This window comes from Gasterosteus aculeatus, chromosome Y, assembly GCF_964276395.1.
Source record: "Gasterosteus aculeatus chromosome Y, fGasAcu3.hap1.1, whole genome shotgun sequence".
Taxonomy (NCBI): Eukaryota; Metazoa; Chordata; class Actinopteri; order Perciformes; family Gasterosteidae; genus Gasterosteus; species Gasterosteus aculeatus.
This window is the reverse complement of record NC_135709.1, coordinates 15,571,176-15,595,462: the sequence shown is the minus strand read 5'-3', so window position 1 is coordinate 15,595,462 and position 24,287 is coordinate 15,571,176. Positions and strand designations below refer to the sequence as shown.

The following is a 24,287-nucleotide window of genomic DNA, read 5'->3' as shown; positions in this document are numbered from 1 at the left end:
TTAATATTTTAACATGGTTTTAAAATGGAGTTTGTTTTCAAATCCTCCTTAAACTTCTTCAACTTTCAGATTTTTCAGCTTCGCAAATCTTTCAGCTACAGACACCATTTCAACTTTCAAATGTTGACACAAGTCTCAACTATTTTATGAAAAAAACTGCTTCTTGATATCTATTGTACTTTTTTCATAATCACTGATTATGTTTCACTAGTTCTTCGCTCCGTTTCTGACTTTTACATGAGTGTGTATTGCGTCTGCTAGAGTGGGAACCTCGAGGGCTAGAGTGTGGGGCATCGCAGGAATCTGGTTAAAAAAATATGGAACTTCTGTCCTTGCAGCCAAAGTATACACTCTAGAGCAGGGGTCTCAGACTCGCGGCCCGCGGGCCAATTGCGGCCCGCAGGACAATGTTTTGTGGCCCCCTGCCTGAAATCAAATCTTTGTGTTTGTGCGGCCCGCGCATTTTTTTTCACATATCACAATAACTCAAATCAAACCCATTCGACACAGAATAAATATGTTATATGTTTTTATTTTTTGTTGGTTTTATTTTTAAAACAAGATGTAAGATTTCTTCCACTCTGGCAGAGAGAGGCAGACCCTCTGACGAGGGGGGGCTGCAGCCCCGGCAGCCCCCCCTCTTCCCGCGCTACCGCCCGTAGCTCAGGCTCGTGACAACAGCGCGAATTAGCAATTGGTCACTTCAACATGTTTGGATGAACAAGTGGAGGGAAAATATATCTTGTCACCTAGTGCTATACGGTTTTTGTCAGCCCCAGTCATGTCTTTTTCAAAACCTGCCGTGAAGAGAAAAATTGGCGATGAGCACAGACAATTTCAGGAGAAGTGGGAGACGGAATATTTTTTTGTTGAGCACAGGGACATCCCAACGTGTCTAATATGCATGGATAAAGTTGCGGTGCACAAGGAGTATAACATCAGACGTCATTACTCAACTAAACATGCTGAGGAGTATGGAAAATACCTGGGAGATGAGCGAGAGGACCGGGTCGCCAAACTTAAAACATGTCTACTGAGGCAACAAGATTTTTTCAAAAAAGCAAGCAAAGAGAGTGAAGCGGCTATCAAAGCCAGCTACGTGGTGAGTGAGATGATTGCTAAAGCAGGGAAGCCATTCAAAGACGGCGAGTTCATCAAACAGTGCATGTTACAGGCTGCAAGTATAGTCTGCCCGGAAAAAAAGGCTCAGTTTAGTAACATCAGCATTTCAGCCAACACAGTGGCAGAGCGCATTTCTGACATGTCAGGCAACATTTATGATCAACTGCGTGAGAAAGCTAAACATTTCCATTCATACTCACTTGCTCTTGATGAGAGCACAGACGTCACTGACACAGCGCAGCTCGCAATATATGTCCGTGGCGTTGATAACAATTTTGAAGTTACGGAGGAGTTGCTCTCAGTGATTGCAATGCATGGCCAGACCACTGCCCAGGAGATATTCCGCCAGCTGTGTGATTCCATTGAGGATGCCGGCTTACAATGGAAGGGTTTGGCTGGAATAACGACCGACGGAGCGCCGTCAATGACAGGGAGGAAAAACGGACTTGTGGCGCTTGTTGAAAGGAAACTGGAAGAGGAGGGTGTGGAAGATGCCATTGCTCTGCACTGCATTATCCACCAGCAGGCCCTTTGCAGCAAGATCATGAGGTTTGACAATGTGATGTCTGACGTTGTGAAAATCATCAACCATATCAGATCCAGGGCTTTAAAGCATCGGCAGTTCCGCGACTTTTTGGCGGAAATAGAGTCAGAATACGAGGACGTGCTCTACTTCACCGAGGTACGTTGGCTCAGCAGGGGGAAGGTCTTGAAGAGGTTTTTTAAGTTAAGAGCAGAAGTGAAAGCCTTCATGGAGAAGGATGGGATGACTGTTCCTGTGCTAAATGATCCTAAATGTCTAATGGACTTAGCTTTTCTTGTTGACGTCACACAGGAGCTGAATGTACTGAACAAGAAGTTACAAGGTCAGGACCAGCTTGTCAGTGCTGCATATGACAATGTCAGAGCATTCTCCAAAAAACTTGTGTTATGGAAAGCCCAGCTTTTCCAGACAAACCTCTGCCATTTCCCAGCATGCAAGGCACTCATGGATTCAGGCACAACATTCAGTGGTGAGAAGTATGCTAATACCATTGGAAAGCTACAGGAAGAATTTGATCAGAGGTTTGCAGACTTCAAGACACACAGAGCCACTTTTCACATTTTTGCTGACCCCTTCTCCTTTGATGTGGAGGATGCCCCCCCTGTCCTGCAGATGGAGCTAATTGATCTGCAGTGCAATACTGACCTCAAAGCCAAGTTCAGGGAGGTGAGTGGAAAAACAGTGGAGCTTGGACAATTTTTGAGAAAACTGCCCCCCACCTTCCCTGAGCTTTCCAGGATGTTCAAGCGGACCATGTGCCTTTTTGGCAGCACCTATCTGTGTGAAAAGCTCTTCTCCACAATGAACTTCAATAAGTCAAAGTTCAGGTCCAGACTTAAAGATGAGCACCATAAAGCCATACTGAGGGTCTCAGTTGCCTCCTCCCTCAAGCCAAATGTGGCTCAGCTGTGTGAGAGGAAGCGCTGCCAAGTCTCTGGCAGCAAGGATTAGAAGGAAGTAAATGAAGCCTATGTTCTGAAGAACTGTTCATGTTCTGCATGTTCTGACTTGTTAAGATTGAGAAGATTGGTTCAGTTGACCTTTTTTTTTGAATACTTGAAGCCTTTTTTTTGTGGAATACATGATGCGGCCCAGCCTCACCCAGACTATACCTCCAGCGGCCCCTAGGTAAATTGAGTTTGAGATCCCTGCTCTAGAGGCTTCATTTCTTCAGATTAATGAGGGCATGGTTGTGCTGATTGGATTAATGCGTTCATGGAATCCCAGAGTTCTTTAGTTGTGGCCTACGGAGACCAACAGTCACACAACCTCTGCTAAAAGCCCCATAGGCTCCAATACAAATCTGCCGACATATTTCTCAAAAAATCCAGAAGGTACACGTTTTGTCAACGGCCATAGGAGCCGTATTTATTACCGCACAGACACAAAACACACATCCATGCGTTCGGTAGAGTCTTGGGTCTCGTAAAAAACGCCGTATTTTTTAGATAGCTGTTATAGTTTTGCGCTGAATGTCATTTGTTTGAGGTGTGGATTCTGTGTAACTCGCTGCCTTTTGCAGCAGCTCGTTAATTAGCACAGGTGCGTCGTTGCCGTGGTTACTCGCTCACACGCTGCAAGATCTGTCTGTGACTCACAGTTGCTCCTATGACGTGATTAGTGGAGTCACATGACGCAGCTATGCTTTCTGTCAACAGACCAATATGATAAAGACACTCGCCCCCCCGCCCCCCTCCACCCTGACCTCTTCTCACTGTTAATCACTCAGTCTGTCTGTCTATTTCTCCTCCTCTCTCTCCCTCTATCTCATTCTCCCCCTCTCCCTTCCTCCCCCTCTTTCTTTCTCCCCCCCCACTCTTTCTCCCTTCCTCCTCCTCTCTTTCCATTCCTCCCCCTCTCCCTTCCTCACTTTCTCTCCCTTTCTCGCTCTTCCTCCCTCCCTCTCTTTCACCTTTGCTCTCTCTAGTGTCCTTCTACCTTCCCCAATGCCAACATTTCAAAATATAACCCCCATGGAGGCAATTCTTACTGTAATGTTTTTGATGAGGTCTATCAATTGATAACGTCATAGTTTGAACGAAACATAATATAAAATGTATAAATATTATACTGAATTACCTGTGAGGGTGACAGAAATAAGATGTCAGTGTTATTTACTGCTTTTTTAGTGCTGGAATAAATTATACCCAACTGCAAGGTACTAATGCTTTTGATACCTTAATTGTTTTTATTAACTAATACTTGAATGTTTGCTGAAATTGATTGGATGGCCCTATAGGAAGTGTTCCACCAGCCATCATTGCTAAAGGGATAAGAAACCTCTACTGAAAATAAGTCACATGCAGCATTCAAAATGAACAGTGACGGACAACATTGCTACGGTTGAATATTTATTGCAACAAATAACAATTATAAACAAGCGTAAAAAACAATTGAACATAAGTAACAAGTCAAAACAAAATGAACACATAACTAATACATTATGAACACAATCTTATAAACATATACATTTTATAACAGTAGAATTTTTAATTTTTCGCCACTTCAATCGCCTGCACCTTGTTTCTTGTCATTTTAATTTGAACTTTTATCACAGGTTCAATCATGACAAGTTCGATTGGCTCCAACAATCTCTCCTCAATTAAGACGGTACGGCCATCTTCTAGGAGAAGGTTGAGGTTCCACGGATCTCCCTCAATCTCCATCACCCCGAGTGCCCCCACGATGTCCTCTGAGCGTACCTCCTGTTGAGAGAAAAGTAGACATTATCCCGCTGTCAGCCGCAATCCAGAGCAATCATTATCGTTTTTAAGCAGGCAAATAAAATAACCCCAGCACGGAGGCATTGCATTATAATTTATTCAACTTTTTTTTTTAAATAGCCACTTCAAATTTAACATAACATCACCCAATCAAACTTTGCTGTTGAAGCCACATAGTGTAAAGATTGTCTAAAAAGTTTGTTTCAATTTCATAAAAAAACAAGTAGGCCTACCTCGATGGTGGAAAAGTTTGTGGACTGGAGTCTGAGCCCATAGTTAGACCTCCCAGCTTTAAGATGGGAAACTTTAATGTGGGCCCCCACCTGCAGCTGCCATACGGCCGCCTCCCTCCAGAAACACAGCGACATCTGTGATTCCCCCTGTAGAAGGTAATGTGAAATAATATTTTAATTACTTTAATTCTCTCTTTCTTTCTCTCTCTCTCTCTCTCTCTCTCTCTCTCTCTATATATATATATATATATATATATATATATATATATATATATATATATATATATATATATATATATATATATATAGATTATATATATATGTGTCTGAGGACTCGTATGAAGGCAAATAACTGTCAAAAATCCAAATCCATGTCAAACATTCGCGGGCAAAAGTCCATCTCGCGCAGCAAAAGTTGGCGAATGTTTCATGTGTGCGCGAGCATGGATTTTTGCCCGCAAATGTTTGACATGGATTTGGATTTTTGACAGTTATTTGCCTTCATACGATATATGTAGCGTAATTACTCAGCTATCTAAATTAATAAATACATTTTATTATATATATGTATGTATGAATGAAGTGGACTGCCTACCTGCTGCATCGTGACGTTGCGCAATGGAACGACGTCTCTCCCTGTCGCGATTTCTTTTAAAGCTGACAGCTGAACAAAATGGATGTTTCAGTTAATTGACATTTTATACCAATTTGCAGCTAATATTAAACCTGTTTCCTTTTTAAACCACCGTAGGCTGAAACTTAATTTACCTCGACCACCTCGCCCTCCACGGTTATCAGGCCCCTGGCATCCCGGCAGGTGCTCAGCGGAGTCAGTGGAGAGGGGGGGTGTATTAGAAGCTCTGCTTCACGTTTGAGCGCTGCACTGAGCGCTATAGGAGCGCTCCTAAAGAACAGCGTGTCCTTAGTTATATTTAATTGATATGGGGGGGGACTGCCCTCTCAGGGACAGCCCCTTTACATTATAACTCCCACCCTCCTTAAATCTTTTGCCAAACTCCTCGAATACAGTGACTTTGGCCACTGAATCTCCATCTGTTAGTGCGGCCAGAATATTAATTTTTGTCTGTGCTGGTCTCGCACCATTTGAGTCAAACTCCCAGGCCACCACCCTGGGCTGCTCCACCACCAACACCACACATAGGTGGATTGGCGGGGGGCGAAAATAGGGTGTTGGAGGCTTTGTTGTCAAAAGCGTCTTTAATGCCATTCTGAAATATTAAAATAAACACAAAGCATTAAGAAAAAGCTATGTAGTAGGTTAGTACACATTATTTTCTAAAACGTTTCTTTTATTTCATATTGTGTTGCTTCATTAGTATATGGTTATCACAAACGTATAAGGTTAATATATTGTATTAAAGAGAGCATTACGTTTGCCTAAAACGCTAAACTGCATTAAAAAATTGATGACCACTATTTGGAAACCGCTTTTGCTAACCAAGATAATCTAACCGCTAGCTTAAACATTTTAAACAACTCTAGTCACTTAATTGTTTCTTTTGTAAAAAAGGGTTATACTTATAGGGTTATACAATATAAATACTCAATTAATGTCAGTTATTCTTCATATTCTTCATTTTCTTATCTCATTTAGAGAGGAACAAACTTACTTCTCTGTCAGCTTTCACAGGACTGAGGCAAATCACCGACTTTTGCTTGCGCGAGATGGACTTTTGCCCGCGAATTTTTTATATGGATTTTTGACAGTGATTTTGACAGTGATGAGTTCAAAAGCTCTCCAATGATGTCGGAAATAATGGCTGATGACGTAAGTGTTTGCCTGATACACCGCGTAGGAGCTTAATGTTGCTATTTCCAAAACTATATTTAGCAAGGTAATAGTGTCACGAATTAGTCTCGTCTTATGTACTAAAAAATCATTAGTGAATTCATATTATGCCTTAGGAAAACATTACTTAATCAACGTTTCACATTTCAAGAATTAACCACACGTATTGACCATCTCTTGTTGTCAATTTATCAGCTTATAGTATAGTATCTCGCTGATGATACGAATGCTCTTAAAGGACAACTATAGATTTAATAAAATGCATTATGACAGCCGAGGAATTAAGCTTCGAGGTTTGTTTGGTACAGTTTCTATCGAACCGGGAATTTGTAGAGCGTAATGTCCAAATGTTCCTGAATGCATCAATCAAATCTAACGTCACATCAACGCATCTCCGTCAAATTCCTCTGAAGTCTTGACCGGTAAGTACCGCTGAGCCGCGGGTCTAAGGGCTCATAGTTTGGATGGTGTAATGACAGTTATATAGCTGTGAAACGGCGTTGTCGTCCGTTTGTAACCTGTGCAGTATGTGTACACTAATGAAAGAGTGAAATATTCCCTGTGTATGACAACGCCAAAACGTGGCTAACAATAGCATAGCCGCTAAGCTAGCGGCACATTATTATGACAAATATGTAACGGTATTAAGTTATGTGCTGAACTGGCATAAACTGGTTAGTTGGGTAACTAACTTGGTTAGTTGGGTAACTAACTTGGTTAGTTAACTAACGTTTCAGTTAATATCGATACAGCCTGACGTTTAACGTTAAGTCACGGGTTCATTTGTGTGCCGTATGAGGGAAATATTTCGTCTATTAGTGTCATAGTTCATTATAAGGAAGGAAGCGATTTAAATTCATTCGCAACGTTTATTAAGCAATAAGGTACACGAGGCTGTACATAAAGTACTGCCTCGAGTACCTCATTGCTGATACTAACGGTCGGCCAAACCATTACTCTTAGTGCGCAGTGATATGGAACAAGAACTGTACGTCACTCAATGATGTGCACCACGTGACTCACGGTCAACCAATCAGAGCGCTGCATTTCATCTACAGTATTATAACACGAGATAATGCTGACTTAAAGTATGTTCATTGACAAATTGGTTAAAATTGCAAGGGTTTTGTCAGTTTGTGTTGACTAGTTTGTTGGCATTAGCTACTAGTTAGCTGGTTAGCGTTACTTTACTCCCTGCCAAATTAGTCAGCCAGCTGATGAAATTGCCACGTCAGCCTATTTTTAGCATTAGGCCTACGTAGAAGTTAGCATGTGGTAACCACGGGAATATTTCACTCCTCCATTCATGTCTGAATTATGGATAAGTTACAAATCCAATGGCAATACCATTTAATGTAGTTTGTCTTTTGAGAAACATAAATAACTAACGTTAATGTTAATTAACTATGTTGGTAATATGGAACAGCGGTAATCTACTTCTCTCTGTATGTAATAATTTCCTATAGGCTGAAAGTTTGAACCTTCTTAATGTCAGTTTGTCATATTGTTTCCTCTCTTAGACAACAGAGCATCCTCCTTATCTGCATTGTGTTTGGTAAGTTACAGAAATAGCTAACACTACTACATAACTATACTGCATACGTATATGACATACGTAGATCTTTTCAATTTATTAAAAAGAACATTTACATTGTATTTTGTGGATGGTTGCCACATATCATTTTTGAAATTGTTGATGTATTTTTTGTTTGTGTTTCTTTATCAGTTGAATAGTTAATACTTGAAATGGGAAACGTTTTTAATAGTCTATATTGCAAGATAATGTCCTCAAATGTCTTTGTTTATTTTTATTGAGGAATTAAGCAATTAAAAGATATTACGTTTGAGAAGGTGGAATCAGAGAGTTTTACATTTCTTTCTTTAATTTCATACAGCTATTGCAGCTATCAAACTAATTGCCCCAGCTCTGATTATATGTACCATACTATAGAGCCATTTTAATTATTAAAGTCCCCGAGAGGCATTAACACATATTGAAATAATATATTCAATATGTATGTTCATTATTTGTTGTCTTGTTGACATCAGTCAGTATTGCCACAAATCTGCCACACTGCAATGAATATTTATATTCTTTATATTACTTTTGTGAAAATTGTGATTTTTCAATGAGACAAAAATGATCAATAAGGAAATACATTGAAAGTACATTTTAAATAAACTGAACTGAAAATGTCTCCTTTTCTCTCCCTCTCTTCATCCGTCACCCTCCTCCTCCTCCTGCCGACTCGCCTTTTCTATCTTGAACGGCAGACCATAACGGCTGGTGACTCTAAAGTGCAAGTTCACACATCAATTCAGATATTGCTGTAAGTAAACTCCAGCCCCCCGCGACCCTGTGTGCAGGATAAGCGGTTTGACAATGGATGGATGGTTTAGAGTTTAGTATGCCTTTTCATCATAATAACCTGTCTCAAAACCCTCATTGAGTTCTCTTTCCTTCTGCCTCCTGTTCCCTGTCTAACTGCAGCCTGCCAGTGTTGGTGACTCCTTGGATATTTGACAGTAAGTTCTCACATATGATTGACAACTGGATGCACTTTCTTAAAACATTTAGTTGTAATGAATCACTGATGGCCGAGCTGCATTCCCTGTGTGAGCAGCATGCGTGTGTTGCTCAACCTCTTGGTTTTATTTTGGCACGTATGTTAGCAGCTTTGTGTCAGCTGTGTCTTCTTTGAGGGCTGTTGTTACTCTGGTGCTCTCTGCCCCGCTGCTGCGAGCGCCACACGGACATATTCGCAACATAGTAATGTCAGTGTGGGACTGCTGTGCGTAAAAAAATAAATAAATAATAATATATATACACTTTTAAATGGCACACTTTTTCAGGGGAGGGTGGAGTTATTTCAGGGGGGAGGCGCGCCCCCTTCTTATAATGGTAGGGGAAACACTGTATTGTGTTACGGGTTCTGCTTGGTTCACAGAGCGTAAAAAAATATTCTCAGGGCTTTACAATGCGTGCACTTACAGCATCACGGGAGCCCCACATCGGCTCAGGAGTCATTGTTGACAGTTCTTGATGTACAACCAACAGTGTACTGACGAAGTCCTAAACAAAGTCTAGTACTCGTTGCTAATATGGTGGATTAGTTTTAGACGTGCGCCTGGTGCGCTCGAACACAGCAAAACGGAGTCTTGTGGTGTTACAATTATCTTGCATGTTTATTTTGTTCCAAATATCATAAAACGGCAAAACTTTAACTCATAATACATGTACCCAAAATAACAAACCGCATTGCTCACCACAAAGGCACACACGCACACTGGCACAGTCGAAAACTGTTTGCTTCCCAAATTACCAACACCTGTGTCTTAGATTCCTGCAGGTTAAATGGGCTACCTGGGCTGATCCGAAGTCAGCTGAGCCACAAAGCACATACAGCCCCCTAGTGGCACAGAGCAAAATTAAATGAAATTATACCAAATGTATATGGCTCCTACAAACAGCTTTAGCCTTCTACGGTTTTGATGTCCCTCTGTCAACATTTTCCAAGAGAATCGTCTATAATTAATTAAATCAACACTCAATAAGTGTCTGCCAGCATATATATGTTACGGTTAGATGACACCTTCAATGATCCAGTGGTGGTAGAAGATTGTCTAACGGATGTTTTTCTTGTGTCTTGCAGGTGTCCTGCTATCCAGCATCTCTCCTCCTCTATCCCATTGGCTCTTTGTCTATCCTATACCTTGTATCCACTCTGTCTACAATTTGATAACTCTAGCTTTCCTGTCAAATCTACCGCTCTGTCTGCTTTTGGAAACTCTATCTTTGTATCCCTCTTCTATCCCACTCTATCTGTATACAGAAGCCTGAAAACCCTGATATTCTGAAACCTGAACCCTGAAACCTGAACCTAAGGTTATTGCAACCTGTCTGAACAGAACTCTGAGAGTGTCTCCACTCTCCCGCTCTCTGTCTCTCCTCTGAACACTCACTCACCCGGGTTATTGGTACCTGATCTACCTTTTTGAATGATCTGAGAGATTCTCTTCTCTGACTCTCACCTCTGTCCTATCAACTCCTATATTTATACAATACTATTACTGTTTTTACTAATTTGACAAAACATTTGAAATTTACTATTAATGAGATTAACAAAATTGGCCTGAACAAAGAATTGAAAAGTTAATTCAGAAGCGGAAAAAAACATAAAGTACAAATCTTTTTGTTATAATTGAAAAAACTACACCTTGATCCAAAGAATTGGCTTGTAAAAAAAAGTACTCTTTATAATTGAATCAGGTAGATTTCCTGATACACTATTTGCAAAAGTGCATTGAATTAACATAATTAAAGACAACTGCACTCTGATATATAATAAAATACATAACTATTACAAATCCATATTAGAGAAGTGTATTTGCTCCTGATCGCTGTTGCTGTGCACCTGTTGGTTTGTACTCAAAGATTTGTTTTGTGAGCAAACACTGTTGTTAACTTGATTAGTCTACGTACAAGGAAAAATAATCCCGCTACATGATTGTATCAATTCTACCTAATTAATGAATACATAATTTTTTCTTATAAACTTACATTGTGCATATCAGTGTTTTGTTGTTTATACTGAAATAAAACACAGACGTCAACCAGGAGCAAGTGGATTCATCAGGAGTGGCTGTTTCCTGCTGATCCAACGTTCTTCAGAAGCATCCATCTGTCATCACACTCCTACAACAACTGCTCCTGAATGTAAACAATAGCCTAATAAAGTATTAAGATCATTTCTACCAGTAAATTTAGCCATTTGAAATCTGAAGGGCCCTTTCAGTCAACTGGTTCCAAGTAGTGTGTTTGTGGTAGACTTCAGTTTTTACATTGATTATATATTTCCACAGATAAGTCAAGGTCTCAGTAAGCAATATCTTTTACATACTAAATACCATCGGTCACTTTAGTACATGGTACGTTATTTACGCAGACAGACATACTAAGACCTGATTGCAGTATTGCACTAGAAGTGCTTTGTCTGGACCCTCATATATTAGAACACGTCAGCTGGATAATTTCATTGTGTTTTTTATATTAAAACTATAAAATAATCCTTCAGGTTGCTGTCACTGAATTTGACGTTCAAATATAATATATTTATCTATATTGAAAAGTGTTATCTATTCATGTTTTGAAAAGCGTAAGCCCAAACTGAGTTAATTTTTCATTCATAAGTGTTTTTGATTTATAGCAGCAAGCAGGTTTAATCCATCTTTTACATTGGATGTAGGGTTTGACCATGTAGGGTTTGACCATGTCCTGGATGTAAGCTGGACCCGATCCATTCACAGCATGGTACGTGAGCACCAATGTTTTGAACTGGATGCGGGCGGCCACCGGTAGCCAGTGAAGAGAGCGGAGGAGTGGAGTAGTGTGGGAGAATTTCGGAAGGTTGAAGACCAGTCGAGCTGCTGCATTCTGAATGAGCTGCAGAGGTCGAATGGCGGTGGCAGGGAGACCAGCCAGGAGGGAGTTGCAGTAGTCCAGGCGGGAGATGACAAGAGCCTGAATCAGTACCTGCGCTGCCTTCTGAGTGAGAAGGGGACGTATTCTCCTGATGTTGTAGAGCGTGTATCTACAGGATCGCGTTGTCGTGGTGTTGTTGGGAGTCAGGGAGAGTTGGCAGTCGAGTGTGACGCCGAGGTTCTTAGCGGTCGAGGTGGGCGTTAGTACGGAGTTCCCAAATTTGACTGTCAGGTCCTGGGTAAGCGAATCTTTTCCGGGAAAGAGAAGTAGTTCAGTCTTGTCGGGGTTGATTTTCAGATGGTGGGCGGACATCCACTGAGAGATGTCAGTTAGACAGGCAGAGATCCGAGCCGCCACCTGGGTGTCCGAGTGAGGGAAGGAGAGAAAACCATCTACAAAACCTTGTTCGTTAAAAGTAATATTTTACTTATTGCATTTAATTTCTTGGTTTTGTACAACATTTGTGGTTTTGAAACATCAACAATGCCAAACCAGTGTTGGTCCTGAGAGCAGTGAAGAGGTAAAGATGTCTGCAGAGTGTAAACGTGTGGAGCAGGAAGGTCAGCCTGATGCTTCATGTGCATCACCACCATCTTATGCAGATGCAGTAAAGAGAGGACAGCACAGTGATGATCCATGTGTAGCAGGACCTTCTAATGTGGACCAGTTGAACCAGAGATGTCAGCCTGATGCTTCATGTATACCACAGGTTTCAGATACTATAAAGAGAGGACAAGCCAGTAAAGAACCATGTGCAGCAGGACCTTCTAATGCAGACCGTGTAGACCCTGGAGATCAGCCTTATGAAAAACATGTCCGTGCATCCCACAGCCAGGCTTCTATCAGATTCGGCAGATCCAGGAATCGGCAGTGCACCTGTAACTCACTGACCTTTCTTGCATTCCTCCATGAGAATGAAAGCATCACCAGAGCAGACCTGGACCATGTTTTGGATAAAGGTAACACGATGTATAGAGAGACCAGGAAACAAGTCACTAATCACATCTATCTGACCACCGACGAGCTCACTGATGAAGTTCCTGCACGCAGCGCTACACACTATGCAGACATGACTCAGCTTTCAAGGTACGGCACATTATAGGAGAACCTTTACCTGGAGCTGTGTACAGCTTTCTGGACCTGGAGTCAGGACTCAGCTGCTTGTTGTCAGATGTGAAGTACGCTCTGCTGTTGATGAGACTCTTGTGTATCGCAGTGTTCAGAACCAAGTCGGGCAGGTACGGTTTCTTCGACCCACACTCCAGAACAGCCAGAGGTTTGCCCCAACCAGCCGGTTCACACACACCAGGTACTGCTGTCATGGTGACATTCTCACGTCTCAGTGACATGATTGACAGACTCAAGAAGTCCCACAGAATGATGGACACACAGTCCTCCTGTAACTATGAGTTAAAGCCTGTGGAGTTCTACAACATGAACACAGTCAACCTGAGCGATGGTCTCCCAAACACAGACTGCAGACCTACAGCTGTCCCTGTGGAGGAATCAAACTCACCTACAGCCACTGATCAGACCAGTTCACCTGAAACGACTCCTCACACTCCAGCTGTAAAACAACCAGAGGTCTTCATCGCAACATCGTCACATGATGCTCCTCACAATGAATCAAGATCAACTGCTCAAGTGATAAACCCTGTTCTCAGTGATCCATCTGACGACCGAGTCCAGTGACATCATCTTTACATCATCGGTGAGACAACAAGAGGTCATAAACTTCAATGAACCAGAACTGTCAAGTCAATCCACTTTCCTTCCATCACATGATGCTTCTCTCAATGAACCAAATATGTCTTCTTCAGTAGTCAAAAGGCTCAAATACTGTTGCTAGTGATCTATCTGATGTTCTATTACAGGGAATCTCATGCAAACTGACAAAGTGTGATAAAAACAAAAGGAGAAAAATGAAGAGAAGACTGATGATCTCAGAGAAAACTCAACAAAGACAAGAGATTAAAAAAAGGAAAGAAAGGGAAAAGTATGCTTCAAATAAAGCATTTAAAACAGAAAAAAATCTCATGCAAAAAGCAAATATCAGAACAACCCTGAATTTAGACAAAAGAAAATCAATAATACAAGAGACAACGTTGACTTTCAACAAAAACGGAAAGAGTACATTTCAAACAGGTACAGAGAAAATGCTGATTTTAGCCAGAAAAAAAACAAATCTTTGTCCCTCGTTACAGAAATAATCCTGATTTTAGACAGAAAAAGAAACAAATCTTTGTCTCCCGTTACAGAAATAATCCCGATTTTAGACAGAAAAAAAAACAAATCTTTGTTTCTCGTTACAGAAATAATCCTGAATTTAGACAGAAAAAAAAACAAATCTTTGTCTCTCGTTACAGAAATAATCCTGATTTTAGAGAGAAGAAAAAACAACACTTTACAAACCGCTACCAAGACAATGCTGAGTTTAGAAAGGAAAAAAAAACTGTCCTTCACTGCTTTTTATAAAAACAGCATTGATTTTAGACAAAAGAAGAGAGAAAAAGAGAGATCTCATATTATTCAGCGTTACGCTCATGACCAGGCGTTCAGGCTGAGACACAATCAACTAATGAAACAACGAATGAAAGACAGATACAAAAACAATCCTACATATCGGAGTATGCAGAACATGAGATGTGCCATGAAAATAAAAAGGAAATACAGAGGGATAAATAAACCAATAGAAGAAAGTGACAACAGTTTGATCAAAGAGGCCATATCTGTTTTCAGGTCACAAATAAAGTCCGGTCCCACTTATGTTTGCACCGTCTGTCACAAAGCAGCATTTCCAAACCAAGTGAAACCCTGTAAACGGTTAAACTATGTACGAAATCCAGACGTGGTTGCAGCATGCCTGACAGGAAAGTATGTCCATGTGTGTGATGACGAGTGCACAGATGAACAGCAGTGTAATGTACCTGATGAGAGAAAGGAAGAGTGGATCTGTCACACCTGCCACAATCATCTTAAAGATGGAGTCATGCCGGCACTCGGTGTAGCCAACAACTTGGAGCTCGCTGACATTCCACCTGAACTGTGTGACCTCAACATATTGGAGAGACATCTCATAGCCAAGTGCATAGCGTTTGCAAAGATCGTTCCTCTTCCCAAAGGACGCCAGAGAGCGATACATGGCAACGTGGTTTGTGTCCCGTCTGAGGTGCAGGAAACAGTGGAAGCGTTACCCAGACTGAGAAGTGAGTCTCAAGTGATGAGAGTAAAGCTGAAGAGACGATTGTGTTACAGAGGACATCAGCTGTTCCAGACTGTCACCTGGTCTAAACTAGTGCAGGCGCTGCATAAACTCAAACACATCCATCCACAATATCAGGACATCACTATCAGAGATGAGGCTGAGCTTTGTGACCCAACACTTCCTGATGAAGATGAGGATGATGATGATGAGGATGCCAGTATGGATGACAACGACTATGATGATGCTGATTTAAAGGAAATTGACATGTGTGAGATAAGTGCACTGTGTGAGACAGAAACTGAGCTTGATGGAGAGCAGGATGTTGACATGTTGTCTTGTGATGGTGAACAACCAGAGCAGCAAAGAGATGGTGAAGAACAGGAAGGTGACATGCCTAACGGTGGTTTTGCTCTAGAATCATGTCTTCAGCCGTGTGATGTTTCAGAGGAGATCTTATGTTTCAGTGAAGGAATCTACTCTGTTGCCCCTGCAGAAAGTAACAGTCCAGTTGGTTTCTTCAAAACTCCTAAACTTGAGGCGATGGCTTTCCCTGTGCAGTTCCCTACAGGCCAAAACACACTGGATGAAGGGAGACGTATGAAAGTAACACCCAGCAGTTATTTCAAAGCGAGGCTCTTCTGTGTTGATGATCGTTTTGCCAAAGACACAAACTACTTGTTCTTTGCTCAGTTTGTGACTGAAATACACTTGGCCACATCCAGCATGACAATACAGTTGAGGAAAGGAAAGCCACTGACTCGAGATGGACGAAAAATAACGTCTGGTATGCTGCAAAACAAACGAGAGGTAGAGAAACTGGTGAGGAACAAAGATGCAGTCAGATTCATGCAGCCGCTGAGAGGAACACCAGCCTACTGGGAGAAAACCACACGAGACCTTTTTGCCATGATCAGACAGTTGGGAACTCCCACATTCTTTTGTACATTTTCTGCAGCTGCGATGCGTTGGCCTGAAGTGATTGAGGCAATAAAAAGACAGCAAGGTGAGGAGGTGAACTTTGAAGGGCTCGACTGGTCAGCAAAGTTTGACATTCTGAGAAGCAATCCTGTGACAACCATGCGCATGTTTGATAAGCGTGTTGAGGCCTTATTCAGAGATGTGCTCTTATCTCCTGCACAGCCTCTTGGCAAAGTCGTTGACTACTTTTACCGAGTTGAGTTTCAGCACAGAGGAAGTCCGCACATTCACTGTCTCATATGGGTAGAAGGTGCACCTGTGTTTGAGGAGGATGATGATCACACTGTGTCAGCTTTTGTTTCCAAATACATCACAGCTCAGCTACCTGACCAACTCACACAACCTGAACTGTACAAGAAGGTCACAGAGGTGCAAATACACAGCAAAAAACACTCACGGACATGTTTCAGAAGCCCCAGCTCGGGTTGCAGATTTGGTTTTCCTAAACCACCTTCCAGAAAGACAATGATATCGAGACCTGGTGAGGGCGTTGCTCCACTGCAACTGCAAATAGCAAAGTCCAAGCTCCAACCACTGAACCTGTTGCTGAATGAACCTGAAACTGCCTCACTCAGTTTGCAGCAGCTCCTCGTTAAATGCAACTTAACACTCCAAGAGTATGAAGGATGCCTCAATATCATCAACAAATCCAGTGCGGTGATCCTGAAACGAGAGCCAAAAGACTGCTGGGTAAATGGATATAATGCACATCTACTGGAAGCCTGGGATGCCAATATTGATGTTAGTTATATTCTTAATGCATATTCGTGCATCATGTATCTCACCAGCTACATCACCAAAAAGGAATCTGGACTTTCTGAGTACCTTAAAACAGTCAAACTCCACCTGAGACCACGTCAGTGAATGTGATGAAATGAGGGAAATCATGCAGGCGTACTCTAAAAAGAGAGAGGTCAGTGCTCAGGAGTATGTGACTCATGAAGAAGTGTTCACGTGGTGTCCAATTCGTACCGACAGATGACAACGCACTGAAAATGAGTCGCCCCATGTCTTACCTGGAGAACACAACATTAGAAAGTGTAAATGTGTGGATGACATCTTTGACTGACAAATACAAATCCAGACCAGAAACACCAGAGCAGATGTGTTTGGCAGATTTAGCAGCAACTTGCAGAATTGTCTATGGCTAGCAGAAAAAAGGAAAAGATGTGTTGCCTCTCCTCAATGATATGGGATTTGTGCAAAAGCGTAAAAACGATAAGCCTGCCATCATCAGATTTTACCGCTGCTCACAGGAAAAATATCCAGAGAAGTTCTATGGCACATTACTGAAACTGTACATTCCTCACCGATCAGACCTGGAACTGAAAAGACGGCATTTCCCCACGTACGAGTCCTTCTACAAGAGTGGTTGTGTCCAACTACCAGGTTCTGACCATCCTGAGTATGTCCGTCACATTGTGAAACAAAACAAAGACAGCGAGGACATTGAGAATTTGAACAGAAGAGAGGAGTGATTGATGAATGGTGCAATCTGGCTCCAGAATCTGAAGTGGAAAGGTTGGAATGTATAGAAGAACTCGAGGCAAGAGAGCCAGATCATGAAAATGTTCAAGAAAATGTTCCAGAATACACTAATCAAGCTAATGCTGCAACAGAAGCCAGAGCCATCAGAGAGCCTCCGGCCTTTGACCCCACACTACTACGGCAAATGTATCAGAACAAGAACCAGAAACAAGCATGTGTCTTCTATGCAGTCAGAGACTGGTGCGTAAAGCGTGTTTGTGGCCTAAATCCTGAGCAGTTTTTCTTTTACGTCAATGGTGGTGCTGGAACAGGAAAGTCACATCTCATTAAATGCATCTAGTCAGAAGCATCTAAGATACTGTGCAAACTGCCCAGCCATTCTGAGGAGGTCGACATATGAAACCCCACGGTCCTGTTGACAGCTTTCACTGGAACTGCAGCCTTCAATATATCAGGATCAACACTGCCCTCTCTGCTCAAGCTTCCACGAAGTCTGAAACCTCCATTTCAAGGACTTGGTAACCAACTGGATGAAGTCCGATCAGAACTTTTAAATGCTGAAATCCTCATCATTGATGAAGTGTCTATGGTGTCAAAGCCCCTGTTTGCTCATGTGGATGCGAGACTGAAACAGATCAAAGGTAGTCCCAAACCCTTTGGAGGAATGTCAGTAATAGCTGTTGGTGACTTTTATCAGCTACCACCAGTGCGACAGTCCAAGACCCTCTGTGTGTACGCGCCTGTGTACACGCGAGATTGACCTATGGCAGGAACACTTTCAGACAATCACCCTGACTGAGATTATGCGGCAGAAGGATAATGTTGCCTTTGCAGAGATGTTGAACCGGATCCGTGTGAAAGGAAAGTCAGATGAGTTGTCTCAAGCAGACAGAGCCTTGTTGTCACAGACCATCACTGAACCATCACTTTGTCCACCTGATGTCCTGCACATCTTTGCAACTAATAAACAGGTTGATTCACACAACTCAGTAACATTAGCTCTGCTCCATTCTAATATCACCAACATCGATGCAGATGACTACAAGAAGGACCCACGAACTGGAAGAATGGCTCGACAAGCCCAACCATACAAAGGAAACAGAAATGAGTTACCAGACACACTAAACGTAGCTGAAGGTGCTCGAGTCATGCTCACCAGAAACATAGACGTGTCTCAGGGATTGGTGAATGGATCGTTTGCTACACTAGTCAGGGTAATAACCGCAGAACAGAGTGGTGTTGCACATGTCACTATGCTCGGGCTCAAGATGGATGATCAAACTGCTGGAAGCAATTACCGTAATAGAGCACCAGGCGGCCCTGATGATGTGGTGTACATAGAGAGAGCAGAGGACAATCTGAAACAGAAAGGAGTGGTACGCAGACAGTTTCCTGTTAGACTTGCCTTTGCCTGCACGATACACAAGGTTCAGGGTATGAAAAGGACATCAGCTGTAGTGTCACTGAAACACATTTTTGAACCTGGCGTGGCTTACGTAGCCATCAGTAGAGTGACCTCTCTCAGTGGACTGCACATGCTGGATCTGGATGAGAGTCAAATCTATGCCAACCCAGAAATCACTGGAGCCCTCGAGACCATGAGACAAGTCAACTTGGACGACATGATGCCTCTTCTTTGTATCAAAGAGACCTCGAGCAGACACGACACTCTGACCATTGTTCACCATAACACTGAAGGTTTGCCATCGCACATCATTGACATCAGGAGCCATCATGAACTGTGTCTTGCAGATGTTTTGTGTCTCACAGAAACTCACCTTCAAGGCTCCTTTGTTGCAGAGAGTCTCCATTTAGAGGGCTACAACATGTTCAAACGCAACAGACACCTGTCCTACACAAATGTTCCACAAATAGCCAGGTGGTGGAGTTGCTGTTTATGTGAAAAGCCACATTCAGGTGCGTGAGAAACAGTACGTACATAATGTGACCGATCTTGAGTTTGTGGCTCTGAAGGTAGAAGCCCCAGTGAGAGCCCTGATTGCAGCTGTGTACAGACCTCCAGACTACAGTGTGAGATCATTCCTGTCCAACCTGGGGAGCCTGCTGGACTCATTGGAGATCATGGACTGTCAGCCCATCATTGTCTGTGGTGATTTCAACGAGAATCTCTTCTCCAATACTGGTAAGCCAATCCTTGAGCTCTTCCAGTCCAGAGGATTTGCACAAGTCATCAGTAATGCAACCACTGACAAGAACACACTGCTGGACCTCATTTTCATCTCTCAACCACAACGCTGTCTCTACTCTGGTGTGCTGAGAACTTATTACAGTTATCACAACCCTGTTTACTGTGTCATGTCATCTAACAGTCCATGAAGGTATCAGGTGAGTTTTAAAGAAAAATGCAATGTACTTGTATATACATTGATTTAATACAATGCATGATTATACAGAGGAGAGGGATCTGCCATACAGCCGTTTCCATCTTTCCACCACAGCAGGGCCTCCACTCTGGTACAGTAAAAAACATGTCACTTGTCACAATCATGTTTTCTGTCTACATTCCTCCAACAGGTCTTAAAATTGTCAGCTAAGACCAAAATCTACTGAGAATCATGTACTTTTTTTAAACAATACCACATTGTAATTAGTCTGGGATTATGTAATCATCAATGTAAAGAAAACTGAATCATCTGGTCAAACTAGTTGTTGCACTGTAATAAGATTGTAGAATGGGCTAATTTTAAGTGTTCACAATATTGGATAATATTATGGGTCATATAGTTTTCCAGGTAACCATGTTATTTTTAGCAATATTTCTAACAAATTCTGGCCTGTGCATTTATCAGGGTGGGTTTGGTTCAGGGTTGATAAATGCACAGGCCAAAACTCTTTCAGCAGCTGTGTACAATGTAAAATTCATTGTACACAGCTGCTGACATTTAGTTTAGCAGACGCACATCAGAAAGTATGTGTTCTAGATGTAACACATACTTTCTGATCTACCTACCAGCTGAAACCCCACACTTCCATCCCCATTCATTTTATTTTAATTACCCTGTGTTCTCTGTAGTGTTACGTTTCCTTTGTATTGAAAGCAGACACAATTGTCATGTTTCCTATGTAGTGTTAAGTTTCCTTTGTAATGGACAGAAGACACAGTCCTCCTGTGTCCTCTATAGTCTTACGTTTCCTTTCCGATGGACAGCAGACAAAGTTCTCATGTGTCTTTGAAGTGTTAAGTTTCCTTTCTGATGGACAGGAGACACAGTCCTCCCTTGTCCTCTGTAAAGACACCTTCCAGTCTTGGCCTCACCTCCTTCTGCACTGTGAGGATCAGCTCACAGCATCTAAGACATGACAAAGACTGCAGCACCAACTGAACTGTCAATCAACCGAGGACCCATCACAGTTAGACCTCATAGGGACACATTTGACTTCCTGCTTGTCCCCGTCATGCTTCAAAGCAAAGGACGAGAAAACACCTGCCTGTCTTTGCCTCACTTCCTGTCTGGCTCTGAGATTCTGGATCAGCTCATACCGACCAGCACATCCTGCCACCACTGCAGCAGCAGAGCAGATGTTGAAGCACTGTGTTAACTGTTCATCATCAGTGGACACTTGCTGGACCACAGAGACACGTGTTCTCCCTGCCAGTGTTGAGGTTTCTTCACAACAGATAATAAGGTATTGTTTTCTTATTTCATATGTGATTTCTAATGTTTTGTTTTAATTTTGTTATCATTCACGTATTCATTTTGTATGAATGCAATATTCTTAATAACACTAATCGTACATCCAATATAGCATTCTAATGTTATATCCACTTCTTCCTTCAGGTCTTCCTCCTCTGTGATTCCTCCACTTCACAGTGAAGACACTCAGGACTGCAGAGAGCGCTGAACACAAAAGAAGCTGAACATCATGCAGCGTATTCAGTTGCACTGGACCTATATGTTGATCTGCTCTGCAGCGGAGTTCAAGGTATTTCATTACTGTGAATTATAAACCTTTTTAGAAAGTTGAGTTTCTAACAATAGCTTCCTGTTTTATTTTTGTCAGGATCAGGTGTGTGACTGCAAGGAAGAGTCATCAGTCAGTCATCACTGTCCCAGTGACAGCCCCACCTTTATGCAGCTTCAAGCTCCTCCCTAAACCAGCTGTAAAGGTAACAACTGGGATTAGATCTTTTTAAAAATATATCTCTGACCACAACCAAACAATTCCCTGGTAGTCTTCCTACTTGCATGTGCTGTTTAAATTTTTAACAACATGAATACATTTGATCCTGTTTCTGTCTTTAAGGCCTCTCCTCCTCCATGTAGCTATAGTAACACTATCCTGACGTGATGACTGCAGCAGTGGATCTACAGCCTCATAATGCCTCATAAGCCTCATAATGTTACAGGTCTTCAAAGCATACACTACTAACTCATGAACAGTATTACTACAGGACACCTGTCTATTTTGTTTGTTTCATCTCTACCGTATTTGATCTAACAATATACGTTTTCCTTATGTTTCATCGCATTTTTTTTTGTTGATTGTATTTATTTATTTATTATTTATTTATTTATTTGTCATCCGTCCCTTTTCAGTCAGATTTATGAGAAAAATAAGCATATGAACAAATTAACCTTGAAGAAATGACATATTTGTATCACAATGAGTCATTAGTATGGGGTTTCAGCTGGTAGGTATATTCAAGGTTTTTCACATGTGTACACCGATCCTTAGGATAACCTAAACTCTACTGAGACTGCCCAGTGTTAAATTGTAAGACTGTGAAATCCATAAAGTGTTTCATCTTCAGATGGCTAAAACATGACTTGGCGCAAAGAGCCTTGTCAAAAGATTTAATAGGAAAACAAATCCTACAAAGCTTGGGTCCTAACCTTGAGTCAACAAGTGACTCTAACCCATGTTCCATCAAAGTAAGGAGAACCCAGTGTGTCTGTGAGCCTCAGTAAACTGAGCTTAACGTTGGGATAGTCTAAACGACAATGTTGACAAGACTTATCTGTCCAGGGCTCCTGGACCTTGAAGTCTTGATCTGAGTATTAACCTAAGTCTGGAAACCATGTGAAAAGCCTTTGATTGTAGGAAATGAACCATATTGTTAACTATTGAAACTATAGTACATGTATTCATAAATAACACAGGGACCAATGTTCACAAAACTGTGTTGATACATTTCTCACTCTAAGATTTTATCTTTCACGAAATACTCAAAATAATTATGACCAATACAACAGTACTTGTGCACTGTACTCATCTATATTATTTCATTATATTTCGATAGAAGATAATGAGTCAAAAAAGGATGTAAAGACGAGATCTTCTTTTGTGTTGTATTTCAACTCTTAGCTTTGTTAAATGCTGCACTTCATCTTCCACACTGCCAATTTTGAAATTAAAATATTATGTTTTCCTGCTGTGCTGGACTTCACTTTTTGGCATTAACACTTATTCAGCAAAGCCATTGGAAATTTCAATATTTTCAGAAATTGAACTTAATTTCATCTTTGAGCTTGCTGGTACATTGTCATTTCTATATCATGAGCATTTTTTAAATTCATTTCAGTTTTTCGGCTTGTTGGTACATTTTCGGATTTCTGTATTTTCAGCCGTTTTTGAAATTCATTTTAGCTATTTTTTGCAAGATTTCACATTTATTTCAGCTGTTCATTTCTGCTTTTTCAGAAAATCTATTGAAATTCCTTTCAGCTTCTCCCATTTCTGTATTTTCAGCAATTTCAAATTCATTTCAGCTTTTCTAATATCTTTTATTTCAGCAAATATATTCAAATTCCCTTCAACTTTCAGTATTTTCAGCTATTTTAGAAAGTTAATTTCAGCTTTCAGTTTTTTGCATTCCAACGCATTTTCAGCAGGAAATGCATTTTCTAGTTTCAACTTATTGTTGGAATGCATCAAGCATGCATTCCAAGTATTGTTCTTCGAAACTTTATTTCAACTTATTGTTGGAATGCATTAAGCATTCCAAGTATTGTTCTTCGAATCTTTATTTCCGACTTATTGTTGGAATGCATTATGCATTCCAAGTATTCTTCTTCGAATCTTTATTTCTTCATCTTCATCTTCTTCTATTTCTTCCGCGGCACCTTTCAACTCCTTCACAATTTCAGCTATTAAAACCGTTCAAATATTAAAATGTTCAGCTCCTTTCTGGCTTGAGGGCTATGACTTTTCAGCTTTCTACCTCTTATGCTTGAATTTATATAAATCAATAATCATTCATATTTTAACATGGTTTTCAAATGGAGTTTGTTTTCCAAATCCTCTTCAACTTCTTCAACTTTCAGATTTTTCAGCTTCGCAAATCTTTCAGCTACAGACACCATTTTAACTTTCAAATGTTGACACAAGTCTCAACTATTTTATGAAAAAAACTGCTTGTGGATATCTATTGTACTTTTTTCATAATCACTGATTATGTTTCACTAGTTCTTCGCTCCGTTTCTGACTTTTACATGAGTGTGTATTGCGTCTGCTAGAGCGAGACCGGGAGATCTTAGAGTGTGAGGCAGCGTCAGAATCTGGTTAAAAAAAAATGGAACTTCTGTCCTTGCAGCCAAAGTATACACTCTAGAGGCTTCATTTCTTCAGATTAATGAGGGCATGGTTGTGCTGATTGGATTAATGTGTTCATAGAATCCCAGAGTTCTTTAGTTTTGGCCTACGGAGACCAACAGTCACACAACCGCTGCTAAAAGCCCC

The 24,287-nt window shown here is 41.3% G+C and overlaps 2 protein-coding genes and 1 long non-coding RNA gene across 5 annotated transcripts in view; 2 read left to right on the top strand and 1 right to left on the bottom strand.

Annotated features, from left to right (window-relative positions):
• LOC120812263 (low-density lipoprotein receptor class A domain-containing protein 3-like) overlaps positions 1-24,287 on the top strand; it is a 79,947-nt gene that overhangs the window by 34,177 nt on the left and 21,483 nt on the right. The window lies entirely within an intron of this gene.
• LOC120812276 (uncharacterized) lies at positions 4,005-6,384 on the bottom strand. Of its 2 annotated transcripts, XR_013455170.1 has the most exons (4): positions 5,391-6,384; positions 5,218-5,286; positions 4,623-4,769; positions 4,005-4,371 (listed from the first exon to the last, which is right to left on the bottom strand). It is a non-coding gene; the product is annotated as an uncharacterized LOC120812276 (long non-coding RNA). The 2 variants fall into 2 exon arrangements; XR_005710567.2 differs by having other exon boundaries at positions 4,312-4,371; positions 5,218-6,045.
• On the top strand, positions 6,494-23,106 carry LOC120812272 (uncharacterized). 2 transcript variants are annotated; one of them, XR_013455161.1, is made up of 8 exons: positions 6,494-6,854; positions 7,953-7,987; positions 8,707-8,762; positions 8,924-8,958; positions 10,086-21,233; positions 21,386-21,530; positions 21,609-21,714; positions 21,852-23,106. XR_013455161.1 is itself a non-coding variant. In XM_078097853.1 (4 exons), the coding sequence occupies exon 4, from the start codon at positions 14,340-14,342 to the stop codon at positions 16,959-16,961; it is 2,622 nt and encodes an 873-aa protein (XP_077953979.1). In that variant the 5' UTR covers positions 6,494-7,987; positions 8,707-8,762; positions 8,924-8,958; positions 10,086-14,339; the 3' UTR covers positions 16,962-21,340. The 2 variants fall into 2 exon arrangements, 1 of the variants encoding a protein (XP_077953979.1); XM_078097853.1 differs by lacking the exons at positions 21,386-21,530; positions 21,609-21,714; positions 21,852-23,106 and having other exon boundaries at positions 6,494-7,987; positions 10,086-21,340.

Coding starts and splice junctions, on each gene's coding strand:
- LOC120812272 (XM_078097853.1), top strand. CDS start 14,340: ATGCTGAGTTTAGAAAGGAAAAAAAAACTGTCCTTCACTGCTTTTTAT.